The following is a 20,002-nucleotide window of genomic DNA, read 5'->3' on the forward strand; positions in this document are numbered from 1 at the left end:
AACGATATCCAATTTTTAATAAAGGGCCAATATTGAGCTGATATATCAGCCTCAAGCCCTATTCAACCAATGTCTCACTCATATATATCGACTAAATATATAAACAAATCTAAGTGTGATACAAGTGAGGATTAAAGATATAACCTAGAAAATTAAATCCCCTCAAACTAAATCAGAATCGTAACAGAAGTGAGGAGTCGGGAGATATTCACTGTCGATGCTCATTACCAGAGCCATCCTGGAGTTTTCTGAGTGCGGTTAATCCTCCCTGACAGAGTCGCTGCTCCGGCCCGCTGCGTCGCTGCCAAGGAAAACACAAGCGCAGCTCGCTGTCTGTCTACCTGCCTATCTGTCTACCTGCCTATCTGTCTACCAGCCTATCTGTCTACCTGCCTATCTGTCTACCTGCCTATCTGTCTACCTGTCTGTCTGTCTGCCAAGGCACAGCGGCGTTTACTGCACCTGACTGAACCTCAATGGAGGAAGTCAATGAGAGGTGACAGACGAGAAGAAAAGATTGTTATTGTGTCATTTCTGCTGTACAATGGTGATCCAGTTGTAGGTATGTGCAGTTTCTCTACCTTTGTGGTTTATATAGAGAAAGAGAGAGAAAGAAAAGCAGAGAAAAAGAGAGGGAGAGAGAAACAGAGGGAGAGAGAAACAGAGAGGGAGAGAGAGAGAGAAATGCAGAGAAACAGAGAAAGAGAGAGAGATAGAGAAAGAGAGAGAGAGAGAGGGAAAGAGTGAGATGAAGTGCCTCTCTCTGTGTGCTATTCCCTGTGCATGAGTGTGTGTGTGTGTGTGTGTGTGTGTGTGCGTTGCGTAGTAGAGGAGCAGTTAATTCCTTCTGGTAATAATGCTGTCATCTGCTCCTCTTGTCACCTGAGCAACTAGGCCTATTACTGTAAATATGTCATCAGCACGTGTATGTGTGAGTGTGTGAGCGTGTTTTTTGCTCCATTGCATACAAGACTGAGTTTGTTTTTGGGTATTTGTGTGTGTGTCTGTATGTGTGTAGCCTATCACTGGAAGTAGACTCAACAGAGATGTCAATTTCAACCTCCACTGTCTGACTGACTGTCTGCATTGAATTTCAGAGTGAAACTTCAGAGAGCAAACATTCAGACAGAAAACTCAACAGGAGAGACAGGTTGAACCGATGTGCACTGCATTTCTAGAGCAAAAAAAAAGTGTGGAATTACATGCAAAACTACTAAACGATAGCCAAAAAGAAGTGGCAGTGATGAGATTAAGCAACTACTGAATGAATGCTCAGTGGAGTCTGATCCACAGCATCTATCCCTGTCAAAGTGTCCTTGAATGAGACACTGAGTCCCAACCTGCTCCAGGTGCACTGACCCTGACCTCTGACCCCTCTAGTGAAATACAAGCATGCATGTGCAGGTCACACGGGGATACGCAAAGTAAAAAATATTCATCACAGTGTGTTATACGGTGACCAGGGACTGACAAAACAGACAGGGTCCATTTGCATGTTAATTCTGCAGCTGAGAGTGTGTTCTGCAGTCACAGATCTGCATGTGCTGGAAGATCTTAACCAAGCTCCATTCAGAATGGAGCTTTGACCTTTGAACTTTATGCCACTGACAGTGCTAAGAGTTGTATTCAAACTATTTGAATAACAAGGAGCATCTCTTTAACTGAGAACATGCCACACCAGACTGAAGCACACTGAGATAGTGAGGTCCAGGTTTCCCAAAGCATGTAAGAGTTCTGTTTTTATTGCCATTATAAGGCAATAGAACAATTACAGTCTTAGTGCTTTTGGGAAACCAAGGCCAGGAGCGTCACATCCTAACTAACACCTCAGATCAAGACAAGAGTCAGACAACAGAGACAGAACGAAGCCAAGCCGGACCAGACTGAAACCAAGTCCAGACACGTTCTACAGCCAAACCAGAACCAAAAGCCAAAAACCACACCAAAGCCACACCACAACGAAAAAACAACACAGAACTACAGCCAGTTCTACAGACCAGACCAGATCAGACCAGGCCAGACCGGGACTAGCAGCAGATCAGAACCCGACTACAGCCAGACCAAACTAGAGCTAACACTAGAGAGGCCATGTTACCTCTGAATATTAGAGGTAAACATGTAGAGTTAGTCCAGTGGACCGAACTAGAAGCAAAAAAAGCGCCAGATGCGGACTAGGCTAGGGGTCAGAGGTTACCTCCTTCTGATTGAGCTCCAGCCAGGCAGTATAGAGCGGGAGGCGCAGAGCCCCACTGGAGTCCACCAGACTCCCCCCGTCCTGGGAGAGAGACACCGTGAGAGAGAAACACCGCGTTAGACCTACAGCCCACAACCCGTGTGTGTGTGTGTGTATGTGTATGTGTGTGTGTGTACATGCACATGCACAAATGGTGCGAAGATGTCTTTCCATTCGTTGGTGTTGTCTGTTTTTTGTGTGTGTGTTGGGTGTTTGTGCATATCACTGTTGTCGTGTGAAAACCTCGTAACCTCGTTTTTTGTGATTTTCATGTTTTCACTTCAGCTTAAGGATTACATGGCTCCTTTATGAGTCCCTGAAAAGTTTACATTTTGGAGATACAAGGTTTTCACCCGACAGTGGTGATGTGAGTTTGTGTCTTGCCCATGACTTTATAGCAACACAAATAGCACAAAATAAACACACGTCAAAGGTGTTAATTTATCTGTGCATGTGTGGGCATGTGTGGTGCGTGTGTGGTGCGTGTGTATGCATGTGTGTATGTGTTGGAGGTTGGTGTGTTTGTGTGTATCCATATGTGTATCGAAGTGTGTATGTCTCTTGTTGGCATCCATGACTGTACAGCAGCACAACAGAAAAATAACGACACACAAACTGCTTTTTTTTTCTGCTCTAGCTATGCAAGCGTGTGTGCGCGCGCGTGCATGTGTGTGTGTGTACAGAAGCATGAATGTTGAAAGAGTCCATTGTCGAGATGGCTGAATTTGCTACAACCCAATTTGCCAACAATAACGCCATCCAAAGCAAAACATCATTCCTTCGTGCCAACTTCAAAAACACCTCTCCCACCAACTCACACAATAGGCTACAACTCACACACTGCCTCCTTTAGACAAAGTGTCTGTGGCAGATTTATATCACACCGTGAAACATTATGCTGTGTTTAAGTCCTTTCCAGGTGAAATTTACTACAGGAAAAGCATGGGACATATCCCCCTGCTGGGATAAGACAGTGTAAGTCCAAATCAGTGATCAAACTGTCAAAAAAAGGCAGTTCTATCACAATGACATACAAAACATGAGATTGGGAAAATGTTTTAGTTTAGTTGTTAAAAGCACCAATCGCAGGCTTAGAACATGACTATTCTCCTGATGGCAATTATCATTATTATTAGTAGTAGTAGTAGTAGCAGCAGCAGAAGTTGTAGTAGTAGTTGAAGTTGTAGTAGTCTTGTTAATACTAATATAGATGTTGATTAGTTGTTGATGTTCTCAATTAAAAAGGCTCATTTCATTGGTATTAAGCTGTAAAAGGTTTTAATCACCAAACTTTGTGAATACTGAAGCAAAACTGCCCTGTACGTTGAGCAATGATTGGTAGATTAAGAGCCAAACAGCTTATTTACATCTACAAAGTCTTCAAGAATGTATGCGGAAATTCCTCATATTTATGTAGCCATAAAGAGTTCAGGTCTAGATTTAAATTCCAGAGTGTAGCGATGGACAGTGGTACAAGGCGGTGTATGTGTGATGATAACCTTAAGTGTTTGAGGTCTGAGGAAACGTGCGTCAAGAAGAACAAAGAATAACACGGCCTCTTCCTCTAAAAACACACCCTGCTGGGGAACGCAGGGGCTGGGGCTTCACCTCCAGAAAAGCTAGTTAACCTTTGTTTCAAAAGCACTTAAAGGCAGGAAAAACACACAGACCTGCATGCATGTGTGCATATGCAGTGTGCACACAAAAACACTCACACACACACTTACATACACATGGTGGATAGGCACGTGTGTCAATGTCTGTCAATGTAAAGAGAACACACAGTATCATAACACACACAGCCACAGTCTCTGTCCCTACACACAGCTGAAGAAGTGTGTGTGCGTCACTATGACACACACACACACCTAAAAAGGCATGAGTCTGTCCCTCTAACTCATTACGGCCACCCATGGAAGCCATATGTGCCCTGAACTATTAGCTATAAATCCACGACACAAGTGGATGGATGACTACTTCAAAACCGCTCGGTGGCTCTCTGCACTCTATTTTCAAAGCAATTATCCAGTCTGTATGCTGTGTGTGTGTGTGTGTGTGTGTGTGTGTGTGTGTGTGTGTGACTGCATATCACCCTGTCCCTCTCATACAGAAACCCACAGCAATGAATCCTGAAACATCAACAAAGAGACAGTTAACGAGACAGAGAGAGAGGAGGATAGCAGCGCAGCAGGGAGAGAGAGAGACAAGGGAGGGAGGAAAGGAGGAATATGCAATGAGACGAGATGCATTGGACATTTTGACTGGATCTTAAAAGTATATTTACAAAGACTTCCCATGCAGTGGCCGACTCTGACTCAGCTATTACCTATATCCGAAGAACACCCATCCATTCCACACCAAGGATCCAATGCAGCGCTCTTTCCCTTCTGTTTTTGTCTCCAACAGATGCCAATTTAATATCATAACACATTTTCAAGTAGGCCTAACGCTGAATGAGGCATCAGTGTCTGGCAGCAATACACCCCTTGAAGGGGTTTTGGAGGCAGTAGGGCAAGAGTGGCATCTGGGGTGAAAATAGCTTTCATTTAGTAAATATAAAGTTGATGAGAGCTGTCTGATGCCAAAAACCTGGATCCAGAGGTCCAGCAAAAGTGGAATCAGGCATATATTTAAAATGGGGTAAGTACTCTAGGCTATGCTGTGAAGTTATTTGCCCTTTTGATTAAAACCCCTGCCATGTAAACAGCACCAGAGAGAGAGAGAGAGAGAGAAGAAGCAGAAGTAGAAAGAGTATTCGGTGGCGATAAGAGCTAAGCTAAGCCTGTCTGGGAATGCTGTCTGCCCACCCAGCTGTAAATATCACAGCCCATATTAGCCCACTGCAACGCTATTAACCTGTCTGCCATCAGGCCCGCATGCAGTGTAAAGCAGCATTATAAATACACTGTAAACACACAGGCATGTCCACAGACATAAAAACAAACATGCAGTGCTTTGGTGAACTTAGAAACGTCTAGCTGCATCACATAGGATTTAATTATAGTTTATCCATAGCTCTCGTTTACAGCTAATTTGTCTTTCACTCATAAAAATACTTTTCATACTTCACTCTCATTATCTTGTTTATAGTTATTTGGTGAAATATGAAAACAAATATGAATACAACTGCCAACTGTTTCTCATTAATCATTATCATTCACCCTATCTAAAATTATACTCAGCAATTACACCTAGCAACTGTAGGCATTGAAATGGATAGGTATGACTCGGGGACGGTGTCATTACGTTTTCCACATTTTGATTCATCATCCTGACTAAATGAAAGTATCGATGACACTGTCATGCAATAATCAAAGCTAATTTAGGCCCACTTCGGTCCAAAAAGTAACTAAAAGTACATTTGAAAGTGAATAGAGGGCGGCAGGATGGCCTATAGTGGTTAGGGAGACCCTCTAATGACCGCAAAGTCACAAGTTTCATCCCAGCAACAGCCAATATGTAATCATTGTGAGTCTGACTGAATTAAAGCATCAGCTAAATGCCTAAAATGAAGCACTTGAGGTGAGGCTTGATTTAGAGTTACATTTAGAGAATGCTACTTCCTTGCAGGCTCTCTTATAAATAAGCAATTTTTGATTCTGGTGGGACTATGATGGTTAGATTATGGTTAACTAGTTTTTATGTAAAAATTAAATGGAAACTTTCACAAGATCACCTAAATCAAGCATCTATCATCTAAAACACCAAAGTAATTAAAGCCCCAGCTCTTATTTGGTCCTGATGTAATCCGTGCAGGTGGCCTGGCAGATAGCAGAGCCTAGAGGAGCGTAAATACAGCCATGATTCAACTGACATCCTGTCCTGTGTCTCGTCCTTCTAACAGGCTAAATGACATCATCTCCTGTGAAAAGAATCATCATTTCCTGAAGTGACTAAACATCAAAACTTAGCACAAAACCCCCTGCTGCTCTAAGAATATTCATCTATTCCCTCTGTGTTTGTGTGTGTTTGTGTGTGTGTGTGTGTGTGTGTGTGTGTGTCTTTCCTGTTTAGCTTTGCAGTGCCGACATGGCCGACTGTCCTTGAGACGTCGCACCGAGCTCAAATAGCGCAGGAATTTCAAAAATGTCTTTTTCCTGCTACTTCTATTGTGTACCATCTTCAATAGTGGTAGGGACACACACACACACACACACACACACACATACACACACATATACACAGAAACACACACACTCACAGAGACTGCCCCCCACAGACATATACACACACACGCGCACACACACAGCTTTCCAACCGACTCACAACCTTGCAACAATGGCAAGTCCACGTCTGTTGCCATGCCAACCCTCCCCCATGACCTTTGACCTCTGTCTTTAGGCAGAAGCTCCTGGGTTCTTCAGAAGAGAGTCGCAGAGGCTTTAAAAAGGGGCACCCGTACGCCCCTGCACCGCCTCAACTGCCCCATCCCCTGACCCTATAAATCATCCTCTGTGTGTGTGTGTGTATGTGTGTGTGTGTGTGTGTGTGTGTGTGTGTGTGTGTGTGTGTGTGCCGTTAGAACCATTAAACAGTGACTGGGCCACTGGATCTTCTAATGACTTCCATCGATCACCACTGTCCATATTCATCAATACCTCTCCATTTCTGGTAGCTGAAGCCATAAACAGCAAGGCAATTCCCTCAGAGAGCAAATGTGTGTGTGTGTGTGTGTGTGTGTGTGTGCTCATAGGCATTCCATGTAAATGTGTGCGCTCTTGCATGCATGGCGCGCGCAAGCATAATATATGTGTGCCTTCATTTGTGGCCCTACATTCATATGTCAACAGGTCTATAGCGAGAACATTACTGGTTCAAGCCGTATACGTTTCCACTAATCCCTCCATGACTGATCTAGGATTAAATTACCAAGGGCCAATCCTACTTCTGATCATTCAACAGATGACGGAAAGCTGACCTTGTATCAGAGCTACAGTCAACCTCTGGCTAATTAAATGGAATGTGTGACCAGCTCTGTAAATCATTGGTCCGTATTAAGATTGACAGCTGTGGAACGCACTGAGTCCCGCCCCCTTACCCCCATAATGCTACTGGGGCCAGGTGTGTGTGTGTATGTGCACATGTGTGAGAGTGTGTGTCTTGATCCTGTTGATATTTTTCGCACCTAAGCATGATTAACAAACTACAGTAGTGTGTGTGTGTGTGTGTGTGTGTGTGCGTGTGCATGTCACAGCTGCCAAAGCTCATCCAAAGTCAAAACTGGCGGTAACAGGAGGAGAAGAGGAGGCTGTACACTCAGTAAAAACTAAACAAACACGAGTAAACTGCGGGGGAACGAAAGAGAGAAAAGAACTAAAGTACAGGAAATCTGTTCAGACGGGCACTGTGAAAATTAATCTCCCGTTTCCATGGCGATATCCGCACAAACACGAGACAACCCAACAGACAAACAAAACAAAGAGCGGGTTCCGTGCCAACAGATTGTACTCTGCAAATAATACCTGTGGCAGCGAGGAGCCTTGCAGCCACGCTAACAAAGCGCTACACACTTTTAGCTATTGTCTCTAACATCACTATCCTGTTTAGAGGTGCTGCTGTTGAAGAGGGGGGACATGCAGCCTAAATGCACCACAAACAATAGGTACAGGTGCGACCCTGCAGCTAACATGGTACGGTAGATTCATCACCTTCGATGAATGCTTCACTGTCAAGTCTATACAGCGTGCTGTGTGCCTGGTAGACACAAGCGAGAGGCTAGCAACCTGTGAAATGTGAGAAGTCGCGCATTGTAGCCGAGTACTCTTGGCCAGCATTGGGCCGAGAAGCGGGATACTCTCTTTAACAAGTTATAAAACGCAGGCGCTGAAATACGACGCTGCATGTCTCGGGATGGGCCGGTGCCGCCGCAGCTATTCGCCGTCTTGATACACGAGGGCAGAGCCGGGGAATAAAAGAGGAAGGAGGAAGGGAAGAAAGAGAGAGTGAGAGAGAGAAAGAGAGGGCTCGGTGTCTTTTGTGAGAGAAATGTACGAGGCTCTTTTCTAAAGCTGTCCCTCGCAGCGGCAAGAGCACATGCCTTCCAGTTAGCGTATTAGCTTCCCACGAGCAGAGCGGGCAGGAGGCAAGGCCTGCACATGTGCTCTCACATGTTCACCAGGACAGAATCCACTGGCCTCATTTAGGGAACGAGGCAAATTAACTGCTGTTTCAACTTCAAATCACGAGGACGTTTGGTGCGGAAATTACAGAGAAAATGATTATAATTGAGCTTTATTTATCCAGGTAACAATGATCACAGCTATTTTTTTCAGCAATGCCATGCTCAAAATTCAAACAGTTACACACAAAGGACTGTTCTTCTTCTACTGTAGGCCACTGACCGGTCAATTTATAGATTCACTTGACAGTAAAATGCCAAATGCAGCTTAAGTACTTGTGAATTTAGGTCCCACACGAAACTAAAGCGTATCCATGTACAGAAGGCCGGAGTTACCTTGTTGCCCGTCTGGTTCATATTGTTAGAACAACGCCCGCAGGCTGTGGAAGTTTGTCGGGAAATAACACCTGCAATTGACTACAATGTAAGCCCTTCTAATATAATATTACCTTTGAGTGGATACATGAGCTAGGTTATGAAATAGTCGCCGTCTCTTTCTTGATATTGGCCTATGTAAAGTGGCAAGACGACCAGCGTGGGAACGTCTTGACAAACTACTTTAGACACTGTGAAAAAAACACAACGAAGATGTCTTGAGGTTGAATATTCCCTCTGTCAGCGATCAAGATTACATTTAAAGAGATTGCGTTGATCTTGATAGTAATGATCAGTTGTTAAGCATTCACTATGAGCTGCTGCAAGGCACATTTAACTCAGAAACACATATGAACCTCAACTTTTGACCCTTGAAGCAGAAGCCAGGCTCCTCTGCTGCTTTTACGAAAGCTATACAATAATTCACTGTCACCTTAGCCAGAGGGGGGAACTTGCCGCGGGGTTAAATTCACTAGCAGAACCTGCGCTGTTAGATAATCATACCTCAATGTCACGCTGTCAGCCAAAAGCCATGAACTTTTACCCCGCATCAGCGGTCAGGGTCAACTGCCTGGGTAGCCTCAGAGAAAGCCATGTTTCATGTACTTCAGTTCCACAGTAACTCCTGAACTCAGTAACCCCAAATAGTGATGACTTTCAAGTAGAACGAGCTCCTGGATCTACTTGAAAGAGACTTACATTAAAATTCTACTATGGGCAATCAGCATTTTGCAGACACGAGTTGTGAAAATCCATGGATAAAGTAGGACTTTGTTGAAGGATCCATTGAATAAGAGCTAATAAGATCGGATTCAATCACCATATTTAATTTGAACATTAACTTTGATTTGCCACATTGTTGAAAACTATATCACAGATACCAGTTGGAGAATAAATAATAAAGCAATGTGACATGTAGACACTGTGACACGACTCTCGCATGGCAACACTTCTAGTAGATTTTATGTTATGCAGCTACACAATGCTTCAACAAGACGGCAGTGGCCCCTATAAGCCTTGAACAGTAGTCATGATGGATTAACCCGATTTCAACAGTCTGCCAGCAGAACCCACACTATAGAGCTGGGACAACAACTGGAGACAGCTGTTAGTTTGCTTGTTTCCGTTCTCTGGTTTCTGAAGAGTTTGAAGCTACCAGACAAACTCTTTCACCTCCAAGTCAGTCGATAAACAGAACCGACAACAACGTCTTGTCTTCCTGTACTAATACAGTTATTGGGTCAGTTTCATGGACGTGAATAAAGCTATTATTCCCTCTATGTCTTCCTCCTCCCTTTCTTACAAAAAGACTATTCAGAGGGAGAGCCTGATTGAAAAACAACATCAGTTTCATACACAGATTAACGTGTTTCTGTGAAACTGACCAGTTAGGAATTAATCCATTTAGGTCCTTTGTGAAACATGAAAGCTATATTTTCACTTTCACTGGGAGGACAAATTCAAAGCTCATGACCAATCTCACCATGGATACCCGGGACAGACAAAATTATTCCCTGACTGTTCATGAACTCAAATTCATGCCAAAAAGTGTCTCGCTAAAGAAAAATGTCCCTTTAAAGTGATTTTTTGTTTTTTCAACCCTTCCATTAGGGCTTCACAATTAATGGAAAAACAATCAAATTTACAATATTCACCTCTCCAATTATTTACTAGAGGGAAAGGGGTTTCTCATGGCTGCCTAAACAATGTTTTCTCATGATATGTAGAATCCCTGGCCGGCAAATCAACTTGCACATTTGGAGAAAATCTTCAAAGCAAACCCTAAGCATTGACAACTATGTTTTCAAGTGCTGAAAACAAGTGTAAAAAAGCTAAAAAAGAAAAAGGTATATCTTATCATATACTGGGGGAGCAGCAGCAGCAGTTGGTTGGTTGATTCTGTTCCTTACCTTGTTGTAGTAATGAAGCTGGACAGAGTGCCACTGGCCGTCGCTGACCCCGCCTGGGACGAAGGGAGACACCGTGGTCTTCGTCTCTCCTGGACGGGGAAGGAGGGAGGGAAGGGAGAGAGAGAGAGTGAGGGGTAGGTAAGGAGGGGTACAGTGTTAAGGGAAGGAAGGATGGAGGACGGAGGGTAGGAGAGAGGGAGCAAGGATAGGGAGGGGGGTGACAGGAAAGAGGGGAAGAGAAAATTGGAAGATGAGATGAAAGATGGAAGGAATCGACAGAGAATGAAAAGAAGGGGGGAGGAAACAGCAAAAAGATTTATTAATATAATGTAATTTAAATGTTCAAGCACAACTGTTGGCTTGTGCTGCATGCTTTCAAATGGACATTGTTAATGCAATAGTCTCCTTTAACATTAATACTTAATGTAATTGAACCAACTGAAAGAGGAATACTCATAGAACATCAATTACAGAAATTGCAACTTCCTTCTAAATATTGAACAGGTTATTGATTAGTTATCATCAAAGGGAAAGGATGTGGCCTATCTTTACACACACACACATACAGACACACACACACACACACAGCGCGATCGTAAATCAAACTGTTGGGAAAGCCAGTGTTAGTCTGCAGTATCAATGGCTCTCATTGAGAAGATTGTGCAGCACAATGGCATCAGATTTACTGAGGATTTACTCTGTTTGCCAAAGGCAGGAGGCAGGAATCCATTGCCCTGAAAATCAGTAAATAGTATGGCAACACTGATGGGGAATGTGTAAGTATATGTACATATGTGTGTGTGTGTGTGTGTGTGAGAGAGAGCGAGACAGAGAGAGAGAGAGAGAGAGAGAGGGGAAGAGAGTTAATGAGTGATTTGTGTGTTTCTGTGTGACTGTGTGCATGTGAGAGAGAGAGAGAGAAAGAGAGTGGGCGAGTGAGTGAATGAGTGAGTGTGTGTGTGTGTGTAACTGAATAAGTGAGTGAGTGATTGTGTGTGTGTGTAAGTGAATAAGTGAGTGAGTGAACGAGCGAGTGTGCAAGAGAATGAGTGTGTAAGCGAGTAACTGAGTGAGTGAAAGGATGAGCAAGCAAGCTCGTGAATGAATGAGTGTGTAAACGAACAAGTAAGTGAATAAGTGAGCAAGTGAGCGAGTGAGGGAATGAGTGAGTAAGTGTATACGCTATATGTAGCTGCAAAAAACGACTGAAAGAGAACTAGAATAAACAAGCAAAAGAGACTCTTCTGCTCCGGCTCCTCTAATTAGTTATGTGTCATAATCCTGAGCGTTTATCGTATGAACTTGATGACTCATGCACTCAGGTGTTTAGTCATATTCTTCATGTTAAGTAGGGCACAAGTGCTTGGCTTCGCTCCCGACTCGGCTTCGTCCAAAAAAAAATCATATTGCACTGGATTCCTCCGTGTGTGGGACCATGGGAAAGTAGACAAGCTCAGAAAACAACAGTCACCAGTCCGGCTCTGTGTGTTTGATCTGCAACCCAGGGGTTATCAGCTGATCAGAGTGGGTTTAACAGTGTGTGTGTGTGTGTGTGTGTGTGTGTACTTGAGTGAATGTGTAAAAACTTGGATACACTTTTTGAAAAACGTCGTTAAGTGTTCTGAGTGTGTGTGAGTGAGTAAGACTAAGTGTGCATGCACATGTGACGAGTGTGTGTGTGTGTGTGTGTGTGTGTGTGTGAGAACTTGTGTGCAGAATTTCTGAACAGAGAAAGTTAAGCATTTGTGTGGAGGACTGTCTGTGGTTTGTGTGCGTGTGTGTGTGTGTGTGTGTGTGTGTGTTTGTGTGTATGCGTGGGTGTGTGAGTGTTAAGTAGGTCTTTCTGGCTAGCTAAGTGTCTGTGCCATCATTAATCAGTCTGGCAGCTCCCTCTCTCTGAGGAAGCAGCTGCTTTCAAAACAGTAAAACATACCCATCCCTCTTACCTACCTACACACACACACACACACACACACACACAAAAACTGGGTGTGAACAGGCAGACACACAACACATGTAAGAAGACACTCAAACTAAAATTGGTACATTTGCATGCGTGCATGCACACACTTGCACACACTTGCACGCACACGCACACACACACACACACACACACACACACACACTTGTTAAAAGTCAGTCCTTGGCTGCAAACAAAAAGTTCACACTGATAGAGTTATTTACCCAGTTCTTTGTGAAAGTCATATTAGGTAGACTGTACTTAAACCTGTGTTGATCTACATACAATGGAGTTGATACTAACAACAATTACTCTAAGTGACCACCACACACACACACACACACACACACACACACACACAGCGAGGCCTCACCTCCAGAGAAGGTGAGCTGGATCTGCTCGTCGATGATCTCCAGGGCGATGAAGTCGTGTTTCTCGTTGAACCTGCCGTTGTAGAGCAGCAGGGCGTTCCTCTCCCTGGTGGCAAACCTGCAGACAGACAGACGGGCTTTTGTAGATTATTTTTTGGCATTTCCACTGGATTCGAAACCAGGACATTGCAATTGCATGGTATGAGCCTAAGTCCACTGTCCCACCAGGAGGATTTTTAACTGTAAATCACAGACATTTCTGGGACAAAGCCAAATCAATAAAAGAGCATTATAAAATGTCCAAACTGCATGACAAAAAATAGTGAAATCAATCCCATAGTTGACTTGGAGATATGTGGTTTCTACTGGAAACTGGTGCATGTGTGTGTCTCAGGTTGAAATTTGCTGCACTATATTCCCAGACCAAAATCCTAGCCTCATTATTGTCTGTGGTTAGGGCTTCAACAGAGGTGGCCCACTAGGGAAGTCTTGATCAAGACTGAGGAAAAGCAGATGGACTTTTAGATTGGGCGAAGTCCAACTGTTTTTCTTCGCGCTAGCTTGTGTTTCCTGCCGCATTCCCCAACACCTATCCAACTCAAACAGAGGGGGGAGCGAGCGGTTGGAGGGCGAGCAGATAGCTTTATGATGAAAGGAGCCGAGGAGCTCTTGAGGAAAAGTCACTTGGAAGGGAAAGGCAGGATGCGAGCGTAAAGCCGGTCGGCCGCGGACAGGAAACCGTTCCCCTGCCTAAGAAGATGCACGTTTGTGAGTGTGAGTGTGTTTGTGTGTGTGAGAGAGAGAGAGAAAGAGCGAGAGAGAGAGATAAAGAAAGAGAGACCTGGAAAATGAGCAAGAGAGAGAAAACTACAGTGTTTACACCTACTCACGTGTATGTTTTAAGAGGGTACAAAGTTTGTGTGTGGAGCTGTGTGTGTATGTGTATGTGTGTGTGTGTGTGTGTGTTGGAGTATTAGGTGAGGGCAGAGGAGTCAGTCGGCAGATGCCAGTGAGGGCAGCGGGGCAGGAAGTCGGGGCGAGTGTAGCCAAACACTGATAAGGGCAACTCATCACACGGCCTTTCCTGTTTTCACCGCACTGCAAACCTTTCTCACCGTAATGCTGGTGATGGACCCACGTCATATCAGTCAAAGTCATCTCACCGATTACTGGTAATGGGACCAGTAATAAAAGGCAGAGTTCCTCTTGACATAATATTTACGGTGTGTGTGTGTGTGTCCTGAACTTGCCAAACCAGGGTTTATTTTCCTCCAGCGGTTTCAGCATGTTTGACAGTGTGAAAACACAAGCACAGCTCATAATTCAGGTAGTGTGTGTGCAGTGGTTTGCATACTTTTGTACAAGTTCTTCGTTCATACGCATGTGCTTATGTGGCATGTGTATGTGTGTGTTTGTGTGTGTGTGTGTAGGTGTGTGTGTGTCTGTGTTTATAAGAGAGGACAATGGAAAAGTGTGCACATGTCTCGGCACGCCCCAGTTGACACACTTAGCTCACTGAACTCAACTGTGTTTGTTTGTGCAACCCCTCACACTCCCTAAATTATAGTTTATGCACACACAGATACAAGTATCATAGCCATGTAGCACTGTTGCTACCTACACTGAAAAGGTGTGGGGTGCAGAAAAACAGAGTGGGAGATAAAATGCAATGAAATATACACTACACTATTATGCAGAGCAAGTTTAATAGCCTGAGGACAAAGCCAATCTATTGAAAATACACTTTAAAAAATGTCAAAACCATTGTGAATTCATTGTGTCACTCTTTACAAATAAATGTGTTGCATTAGTTTGGTGTAAGACTGCTTATAGCTGCATGGCATAAATTATAAGAGATTCTTACTGGCTATTCCAAATTTCAGCAATAAAAAAAAAGACCAGGAACTTTCCATTGTAATCAATCACTCAGTTTTGAGATGGGTCTGGCAACTTGCTATCAGTTAACCACAATTGTAACTGCCTTTATCTTAATCTGAATTTTAGCCACACATAACATGTTTGAAACTGCCGTTTGAAACTGCCAAGAAAGAAAGACAGAGAAAATGAAAGAAGGAAAGGAAGAATGAAAGAAAACAACAACGAAACCCAGAAATAAAGGCAGAAATAACCGACCCAAACAAACAAATTAAGACCACAACAACAAACTGCCAGAGAACATACGATGGTGCGACGGTGAAATGGGTCCCCCACTACTCACATGAAGGAGACGGTGAAGTGGAACCTCTGCCGCAGGCCTCTGAAGGTGATGAAGGACTGTCCGGGGAAGCTGCGGGTGGTCATCTCACAGTAGGGCACCTCGTACTCTCCTGGAGGACACTCGCACCTGAAGCCGCCCACCAGCCGGTCCACACACTTCCCGCCGTTCTTACACACACCCGGGACGCACCGGCCCGACCGCGCGTTCACCTCACAGTGCTCGCCTAGCAGAGGAAGGGGAAGAGAGAGTGTTACACATTATTTTACACTTTTTCTGACTTCACCATGCCAAAAAAAAGCTCTTTGCTTGATTGTCCCCCCACAATTAAATTTAGGGGAGAACTATGGATCGTCTCCTTCTGCTTGTTTGATTGTTTGTTTGTTTGTTCGTCTGTCCAAGCGCAATATTTCAAACACCACTGATTGGATTTTGCCAAAACTTGGGGAAATTATGCATCTCACTGCTCGTCTGTTAACTGTGTTGTCTGTGTTTATGTGGTGCGATATTGTTTTCATTCCTATATGAAAGATGAATTTCCTGTCATCATATATCATCTCATCAATTCATCATCTCACCTCTTCTGTGAAGCATATCGTCTGCTAAAATGCCTTTAATTTTCAGTCACGCACAGTTATGCAAACACATTGGACTCATTCCCATTGAATCTGCAGTTTAAACACAATGTCCTGACTGGGCAAAGCATGCCACGGTTTAATTCCCTTCTAAAGCACCAGTTCAAGGAAAGCCTATCTCCATCTGAGCATAAGCAACAACGATGAAGCCCTGTTTATAGGCCTTTTTCTGGGAAGCACCGCTCTTAAGAGCCACAGGCTAATTTAGCCATATTTGGAGAGAGAGAGAGAGAGAGAGAGAGAGAGAGAGAGAGTGGGAGAAAGAGGGGTAAGGAGGGTGGAGAGGGAGAGACAGGGACAAAGACAAAATAAAAGAAAGAAAGAAAGAAAGAAAGAAAGAAAGAAAAAAGAAAGAAAGAAAGAAAGAAAGAAAGAAAAAGAATGCTCAGCTGGTGGCTTGCGTGTGTGAGCAGCTTAGCGGTGAAGCTGAGATCAGGGATGAGATCTCCAACATTCCTCCATTAACTCCGAGCCATGGCCGACCCCGTACCGATGCCTCTGAGCCACATAAACTTTGTATTCTGCCCACACATCAGCAGCTCCGTCCACTCTCTGTTTGTCTGTGGAAAATTAGGAAGCTAAACCCGATTCCCTAGCATGGGTTCAGGTTGAGGTTTTATGAGGTCAAAGGAAAAATCCACCCTTCCACTCTGCTCTTACACTGTTTGTTATAAAGTGTTGGAATTAACTTTTTTGGAGAACCCACTTTCCCTCAATCTGCCTCTCCTACATCTACTTCAGTTAGTGATTTCCTACATTTCCCAGAATGCCTTTCGACAATCCCCAGAGAACGGGCGTTAGCTTATTGCTTACAATCAAATGACGTCACATCATCTACTTTTGGCCAATTCTCATCAGGAATCAGAAAAATACACCACCAAAGAACGAAATGGGTTCAGAAATGCAAGGTAGATCATCAATATTTAACAGTCTTAAAGTGTATTGAGGTGGATCTTTCTTTCAGCTCACACAGATCCATCCAGTGACTGACCAGTGGACTCAATCTTTGCTCCACTGTTTCCTCATCTTTGAGCTTTCCTCCCTGTTCAGACCAGTTTCCTAGTTGGAGTGGGTTTGGACACAAGTAGCTTCCTCCACTGATAAACCAGGAGACTCCACATCGCCTCAGCAGTTTTCTACAAGCCCAGTGACAGTCTGCAGACATTTGGAGTGGGTGATTAACCTGGACACTCCATCTTGGCTCCAGACTGATCTAGCATGTTGTTTTGCCTAGCTTCTAGCCACGGCAGATTCCTCCACTGATAAACCAGGAGACTTTGCATTGGCTTGACAGTTATCTACTAGGTCATTAGTGCCTACAGCTGTTTCCTGGGTGTAGCCATTAGCCTGTCCTCCACTGGATAACTTGGAGGCTGCACCTTGGCTCCAAAGTTATCTATCATATTGTCTAATCCAGTTTCCTTGTTGCAGCGGGTCTCACCATGGCAGATTCCTCCACCATGAGACTCTATCTTGGCCCACAAATACATCCAAACAGACAGTCAGCAAGGTTGGCCCGGTTTCCTGGCTCTGCTCATTTAAATTCCTCCGCTAACGCACCAGCAGACTTCATTTTGACTCTAATATTATTTGTGATCCCACGCAGTGTTGTGTGTCAACTTGCCGGTCCAGACAAGATCTTGGAGGTACCGATCTCTCCGCCCAGGACACACACACAGACCCCCAACACTACCGCCTGGAACCAGGTAATGGCCCTTCTCTCCTCGGCGTAATCCTTTTTTCCGAGGGGGAATTAGGAGGATCCGTTTCCCTGTAATGTGGGAAACCCAAGGAGGACGGAGCGGGCTGTCGCTGTCATCGGCCCCATAATGGCCCCTGATGGGCCCTGACTATCTGAGGTTGAACTGTGACCTTCAAAGGGGGGACTCGGAGACGCAGGTAGGGAAATATGAAGGGTGAGAGGAAGAGAGGGAGATAGAGACAGAGGCAGGTATAATCATGTAATTACATCAGATAAGGAAGAAAATAGAGGAAGAGAGGGAGAGGAAAGGTACAGTGGAGGGAGAGACGGAGGGAGAGGAGGGATGAAGGCTGTCAGAAGCCCTCTAGGAACTATTAGGGAGAGACAGAAAGGCGGAGGCAGCCAGGGATCAGATGAACAAGGGGGAAATACGGGAGGAAGATCACTGACATTGGGAAACATTTCAGAAAGTGATTTCAATGGGAATGATGAAAGCTCCCGAGTCTTCCCATAGCTCATCTGCCATCTGTATTAGTGCTGCAGAGGGTGAGGTTTTCTTTTCTCTAAAGCAAATGTTAAAGTTCATTTGAGCCTAGGTTAAAAGTGTCTGGTCAGGCCAGGTTTTAGGTTAATTTAATGTTGCGGTAGGACTGATTCGGTCAAGTTCAGGTCTCAATAAGGTCGGGCCCAATCACGAATCTGTAGACTCTTGACCATGTGTCTCCATTTTAGCTCACAGACATTTATGAGAATCAGCAGACAACCAGTTTGTTGGTATAAATTCTTCCACTGACCCCAAAAACCTATTTCCCAAAGCCTTCTTAGTTCGAAAGACAATGATAGATCGGCAACATTTTGAATAGATACAGGTGATATTGCCTTCATCAATGTTCACAAATGGGACAAAACCCCTTTAAATTGCTCCAAGATGTCATACATCATGGTATTAAGATTGTGGTTTTAGCCACTTAAAGTTAAAAGACAATCATCGTTTGCATTGCTAATCTGCTCTTGGTAAATGGGTAACTGATATGTGGGATGGATCTGGCTTGACCGGCTAGTCAGCATTCCATATGCTCCTATACAGCAATAAATCTGTATGTGTACATGTGTGTGCGGATGTGTGTGTACCTATCACACAGTATGCTTTCCCTGTCAGCACTGGGTTCAACCACAAACTACCAACAATGGGTGGTGAGAGCGTTTGCAACCTGTCAGTGCAGTTTTTGCAGTTTTGTATAACTCATTAAAGCAATTCTAAGAAATGTTTAGGAGCCTTCTCATATTTCTAATAGACTTTCATAACTTCTATTGTGGAAAAACCCTCTTGTAAATATCCTGTAAATATACACAATATACTATATGAGTAATTTGTAGTAAGTACAGTATAGTTTTGTGTTGTGTTTTTGGGTTAAGGCCCAAAGAAGGCATAGAAAAATTAAAATCATGAGCTTGAGTCACCAATCCTGAAAAAATTGGTATCAAAAGTTATTATCTCTGATATTTTGCCAAAGCTTTGCCAAAGCACTACCAAATCAGTTTTAGATTTGGAGTAATATTATTTTCAAAATGTAGATCTCCTGTGAAAACATTTGTAATTGAACAATGAATCATGTCAGTGTTGGTGCCACACTACCCAGTGAGCTACAGGGAAGCTGCACAACCACAATCTCTGCATGCCATAAATTGCAAAAAACAAATCCATCTGAACAAGTCACTTAGCATATTACTGAGTCTTAAGCATCCTTTTCTTTATGTAAGTAAAAAAATTAGACACTTGGATGATATAATTTCACTTGTTTCCAGTGCAAAATAATCAAAATTCTTGAAGCAAGCTAAATTGCAATGAACAGGTCAAATTATGTCACCACACTGGCAGTTTTAGATTCAATATTTGACAAAACGACTTGTTAAAATGGCCACTTTTTGCAGCGTAGCTAAACTCACCGGTGAAGTCTTCCAGGCACTCGCAGGTGTACCCCCCCTCTCGGCTGCGGCACTTCCCGTTGTTCCTGCACGGTCCCGAGTAGCACAGGTCGATCTCGGTCTCGCAGTAGTCCCCGGTGAAGCCGGCGGGGCAGCGGCAGCGCAGGCCGTTGATGGGGTGGATGGGCCGGAACAGGACCGTGTTGGAGGTGATGAAGGGAGGCGAGCTGTCGAACTTCAGCACCGACACACACTTCATGTAGTTCTCACACGGCTCCCGCAGGCAGATGTTGTCGTCAAACGGCAGCACCTGGAGAAGGGCAGATTTAAAGGAGCATTTCAGTCAAATTAAAAGACTCTTTTCAATATGTCTTCCATGGTGACTGCTTTGTTATTTTGCTCTCAGAGCCTAAACCATATCCTTAAATGATGATGATGCATTTCATACAGTAGTATAGTCTTTATCTGACTTGAGCACAGGGGAAAGACTAGGATTTCAATGAGGTGAGTATGTGTAAAGTGTGTGAGTGGGTGAATGCATGTATGTATCCTTCATT

The 20,002-nt window shown here is 44.0% G+C and overlaps 1 protein-coding gene across 3 annotated transcripts in view; it reads right to left on the reverse strand.

The window, feature by feature from the left end:
• The window catches only part of celsr1a (cadherin EGF LAG seven-pass G-type receptor 1a), a 112,387-nt gene that overhangs the window by 46,162 nt on the left and 46,223 nt on the right, over positions 1–20,002 (reverse strand). For all 3 annotated transcript variants that reach the window (XM_078281951.1, XM_078281949.1, XM_078281950.1), the window contains exons 3-6: positions 19,467–19,755; positions 15,186–15,408; positions 12,970–13,085; positions 10,637–10,725 (exon numbers count right to left, since the gene is read on the reverse strand). In XM_078281951.1, coding sequence (XP_078138077.1) covers positions 10,637–10,725; positions 12,970–13,085; positions 15,186–15,408; positions 19,467–19,755 — 717 coding nt within the window. The remainder of the gene's footprint in view (positions 1–10,636; positions 10,726–12,969; positions 13,086–15,185; positions 15,409–19,466; positions 19,756–20,002) is intronic.

This window comes from Centroberyx gerrardi, chromosome 24, assembly GCF_048128805.1.
Source record: "Centroberyx gerrardi isolate f3 chromosome 24, fCenGer3.hap1.cur.20231027, whole genome shotgun sequence".
Lineage (NCBI taxonomy): Eukaryota > Metazoa > Chordata > Actinopteri > Beryciformes > Berycidae > Centroberyx > Centroberyx gerrardi.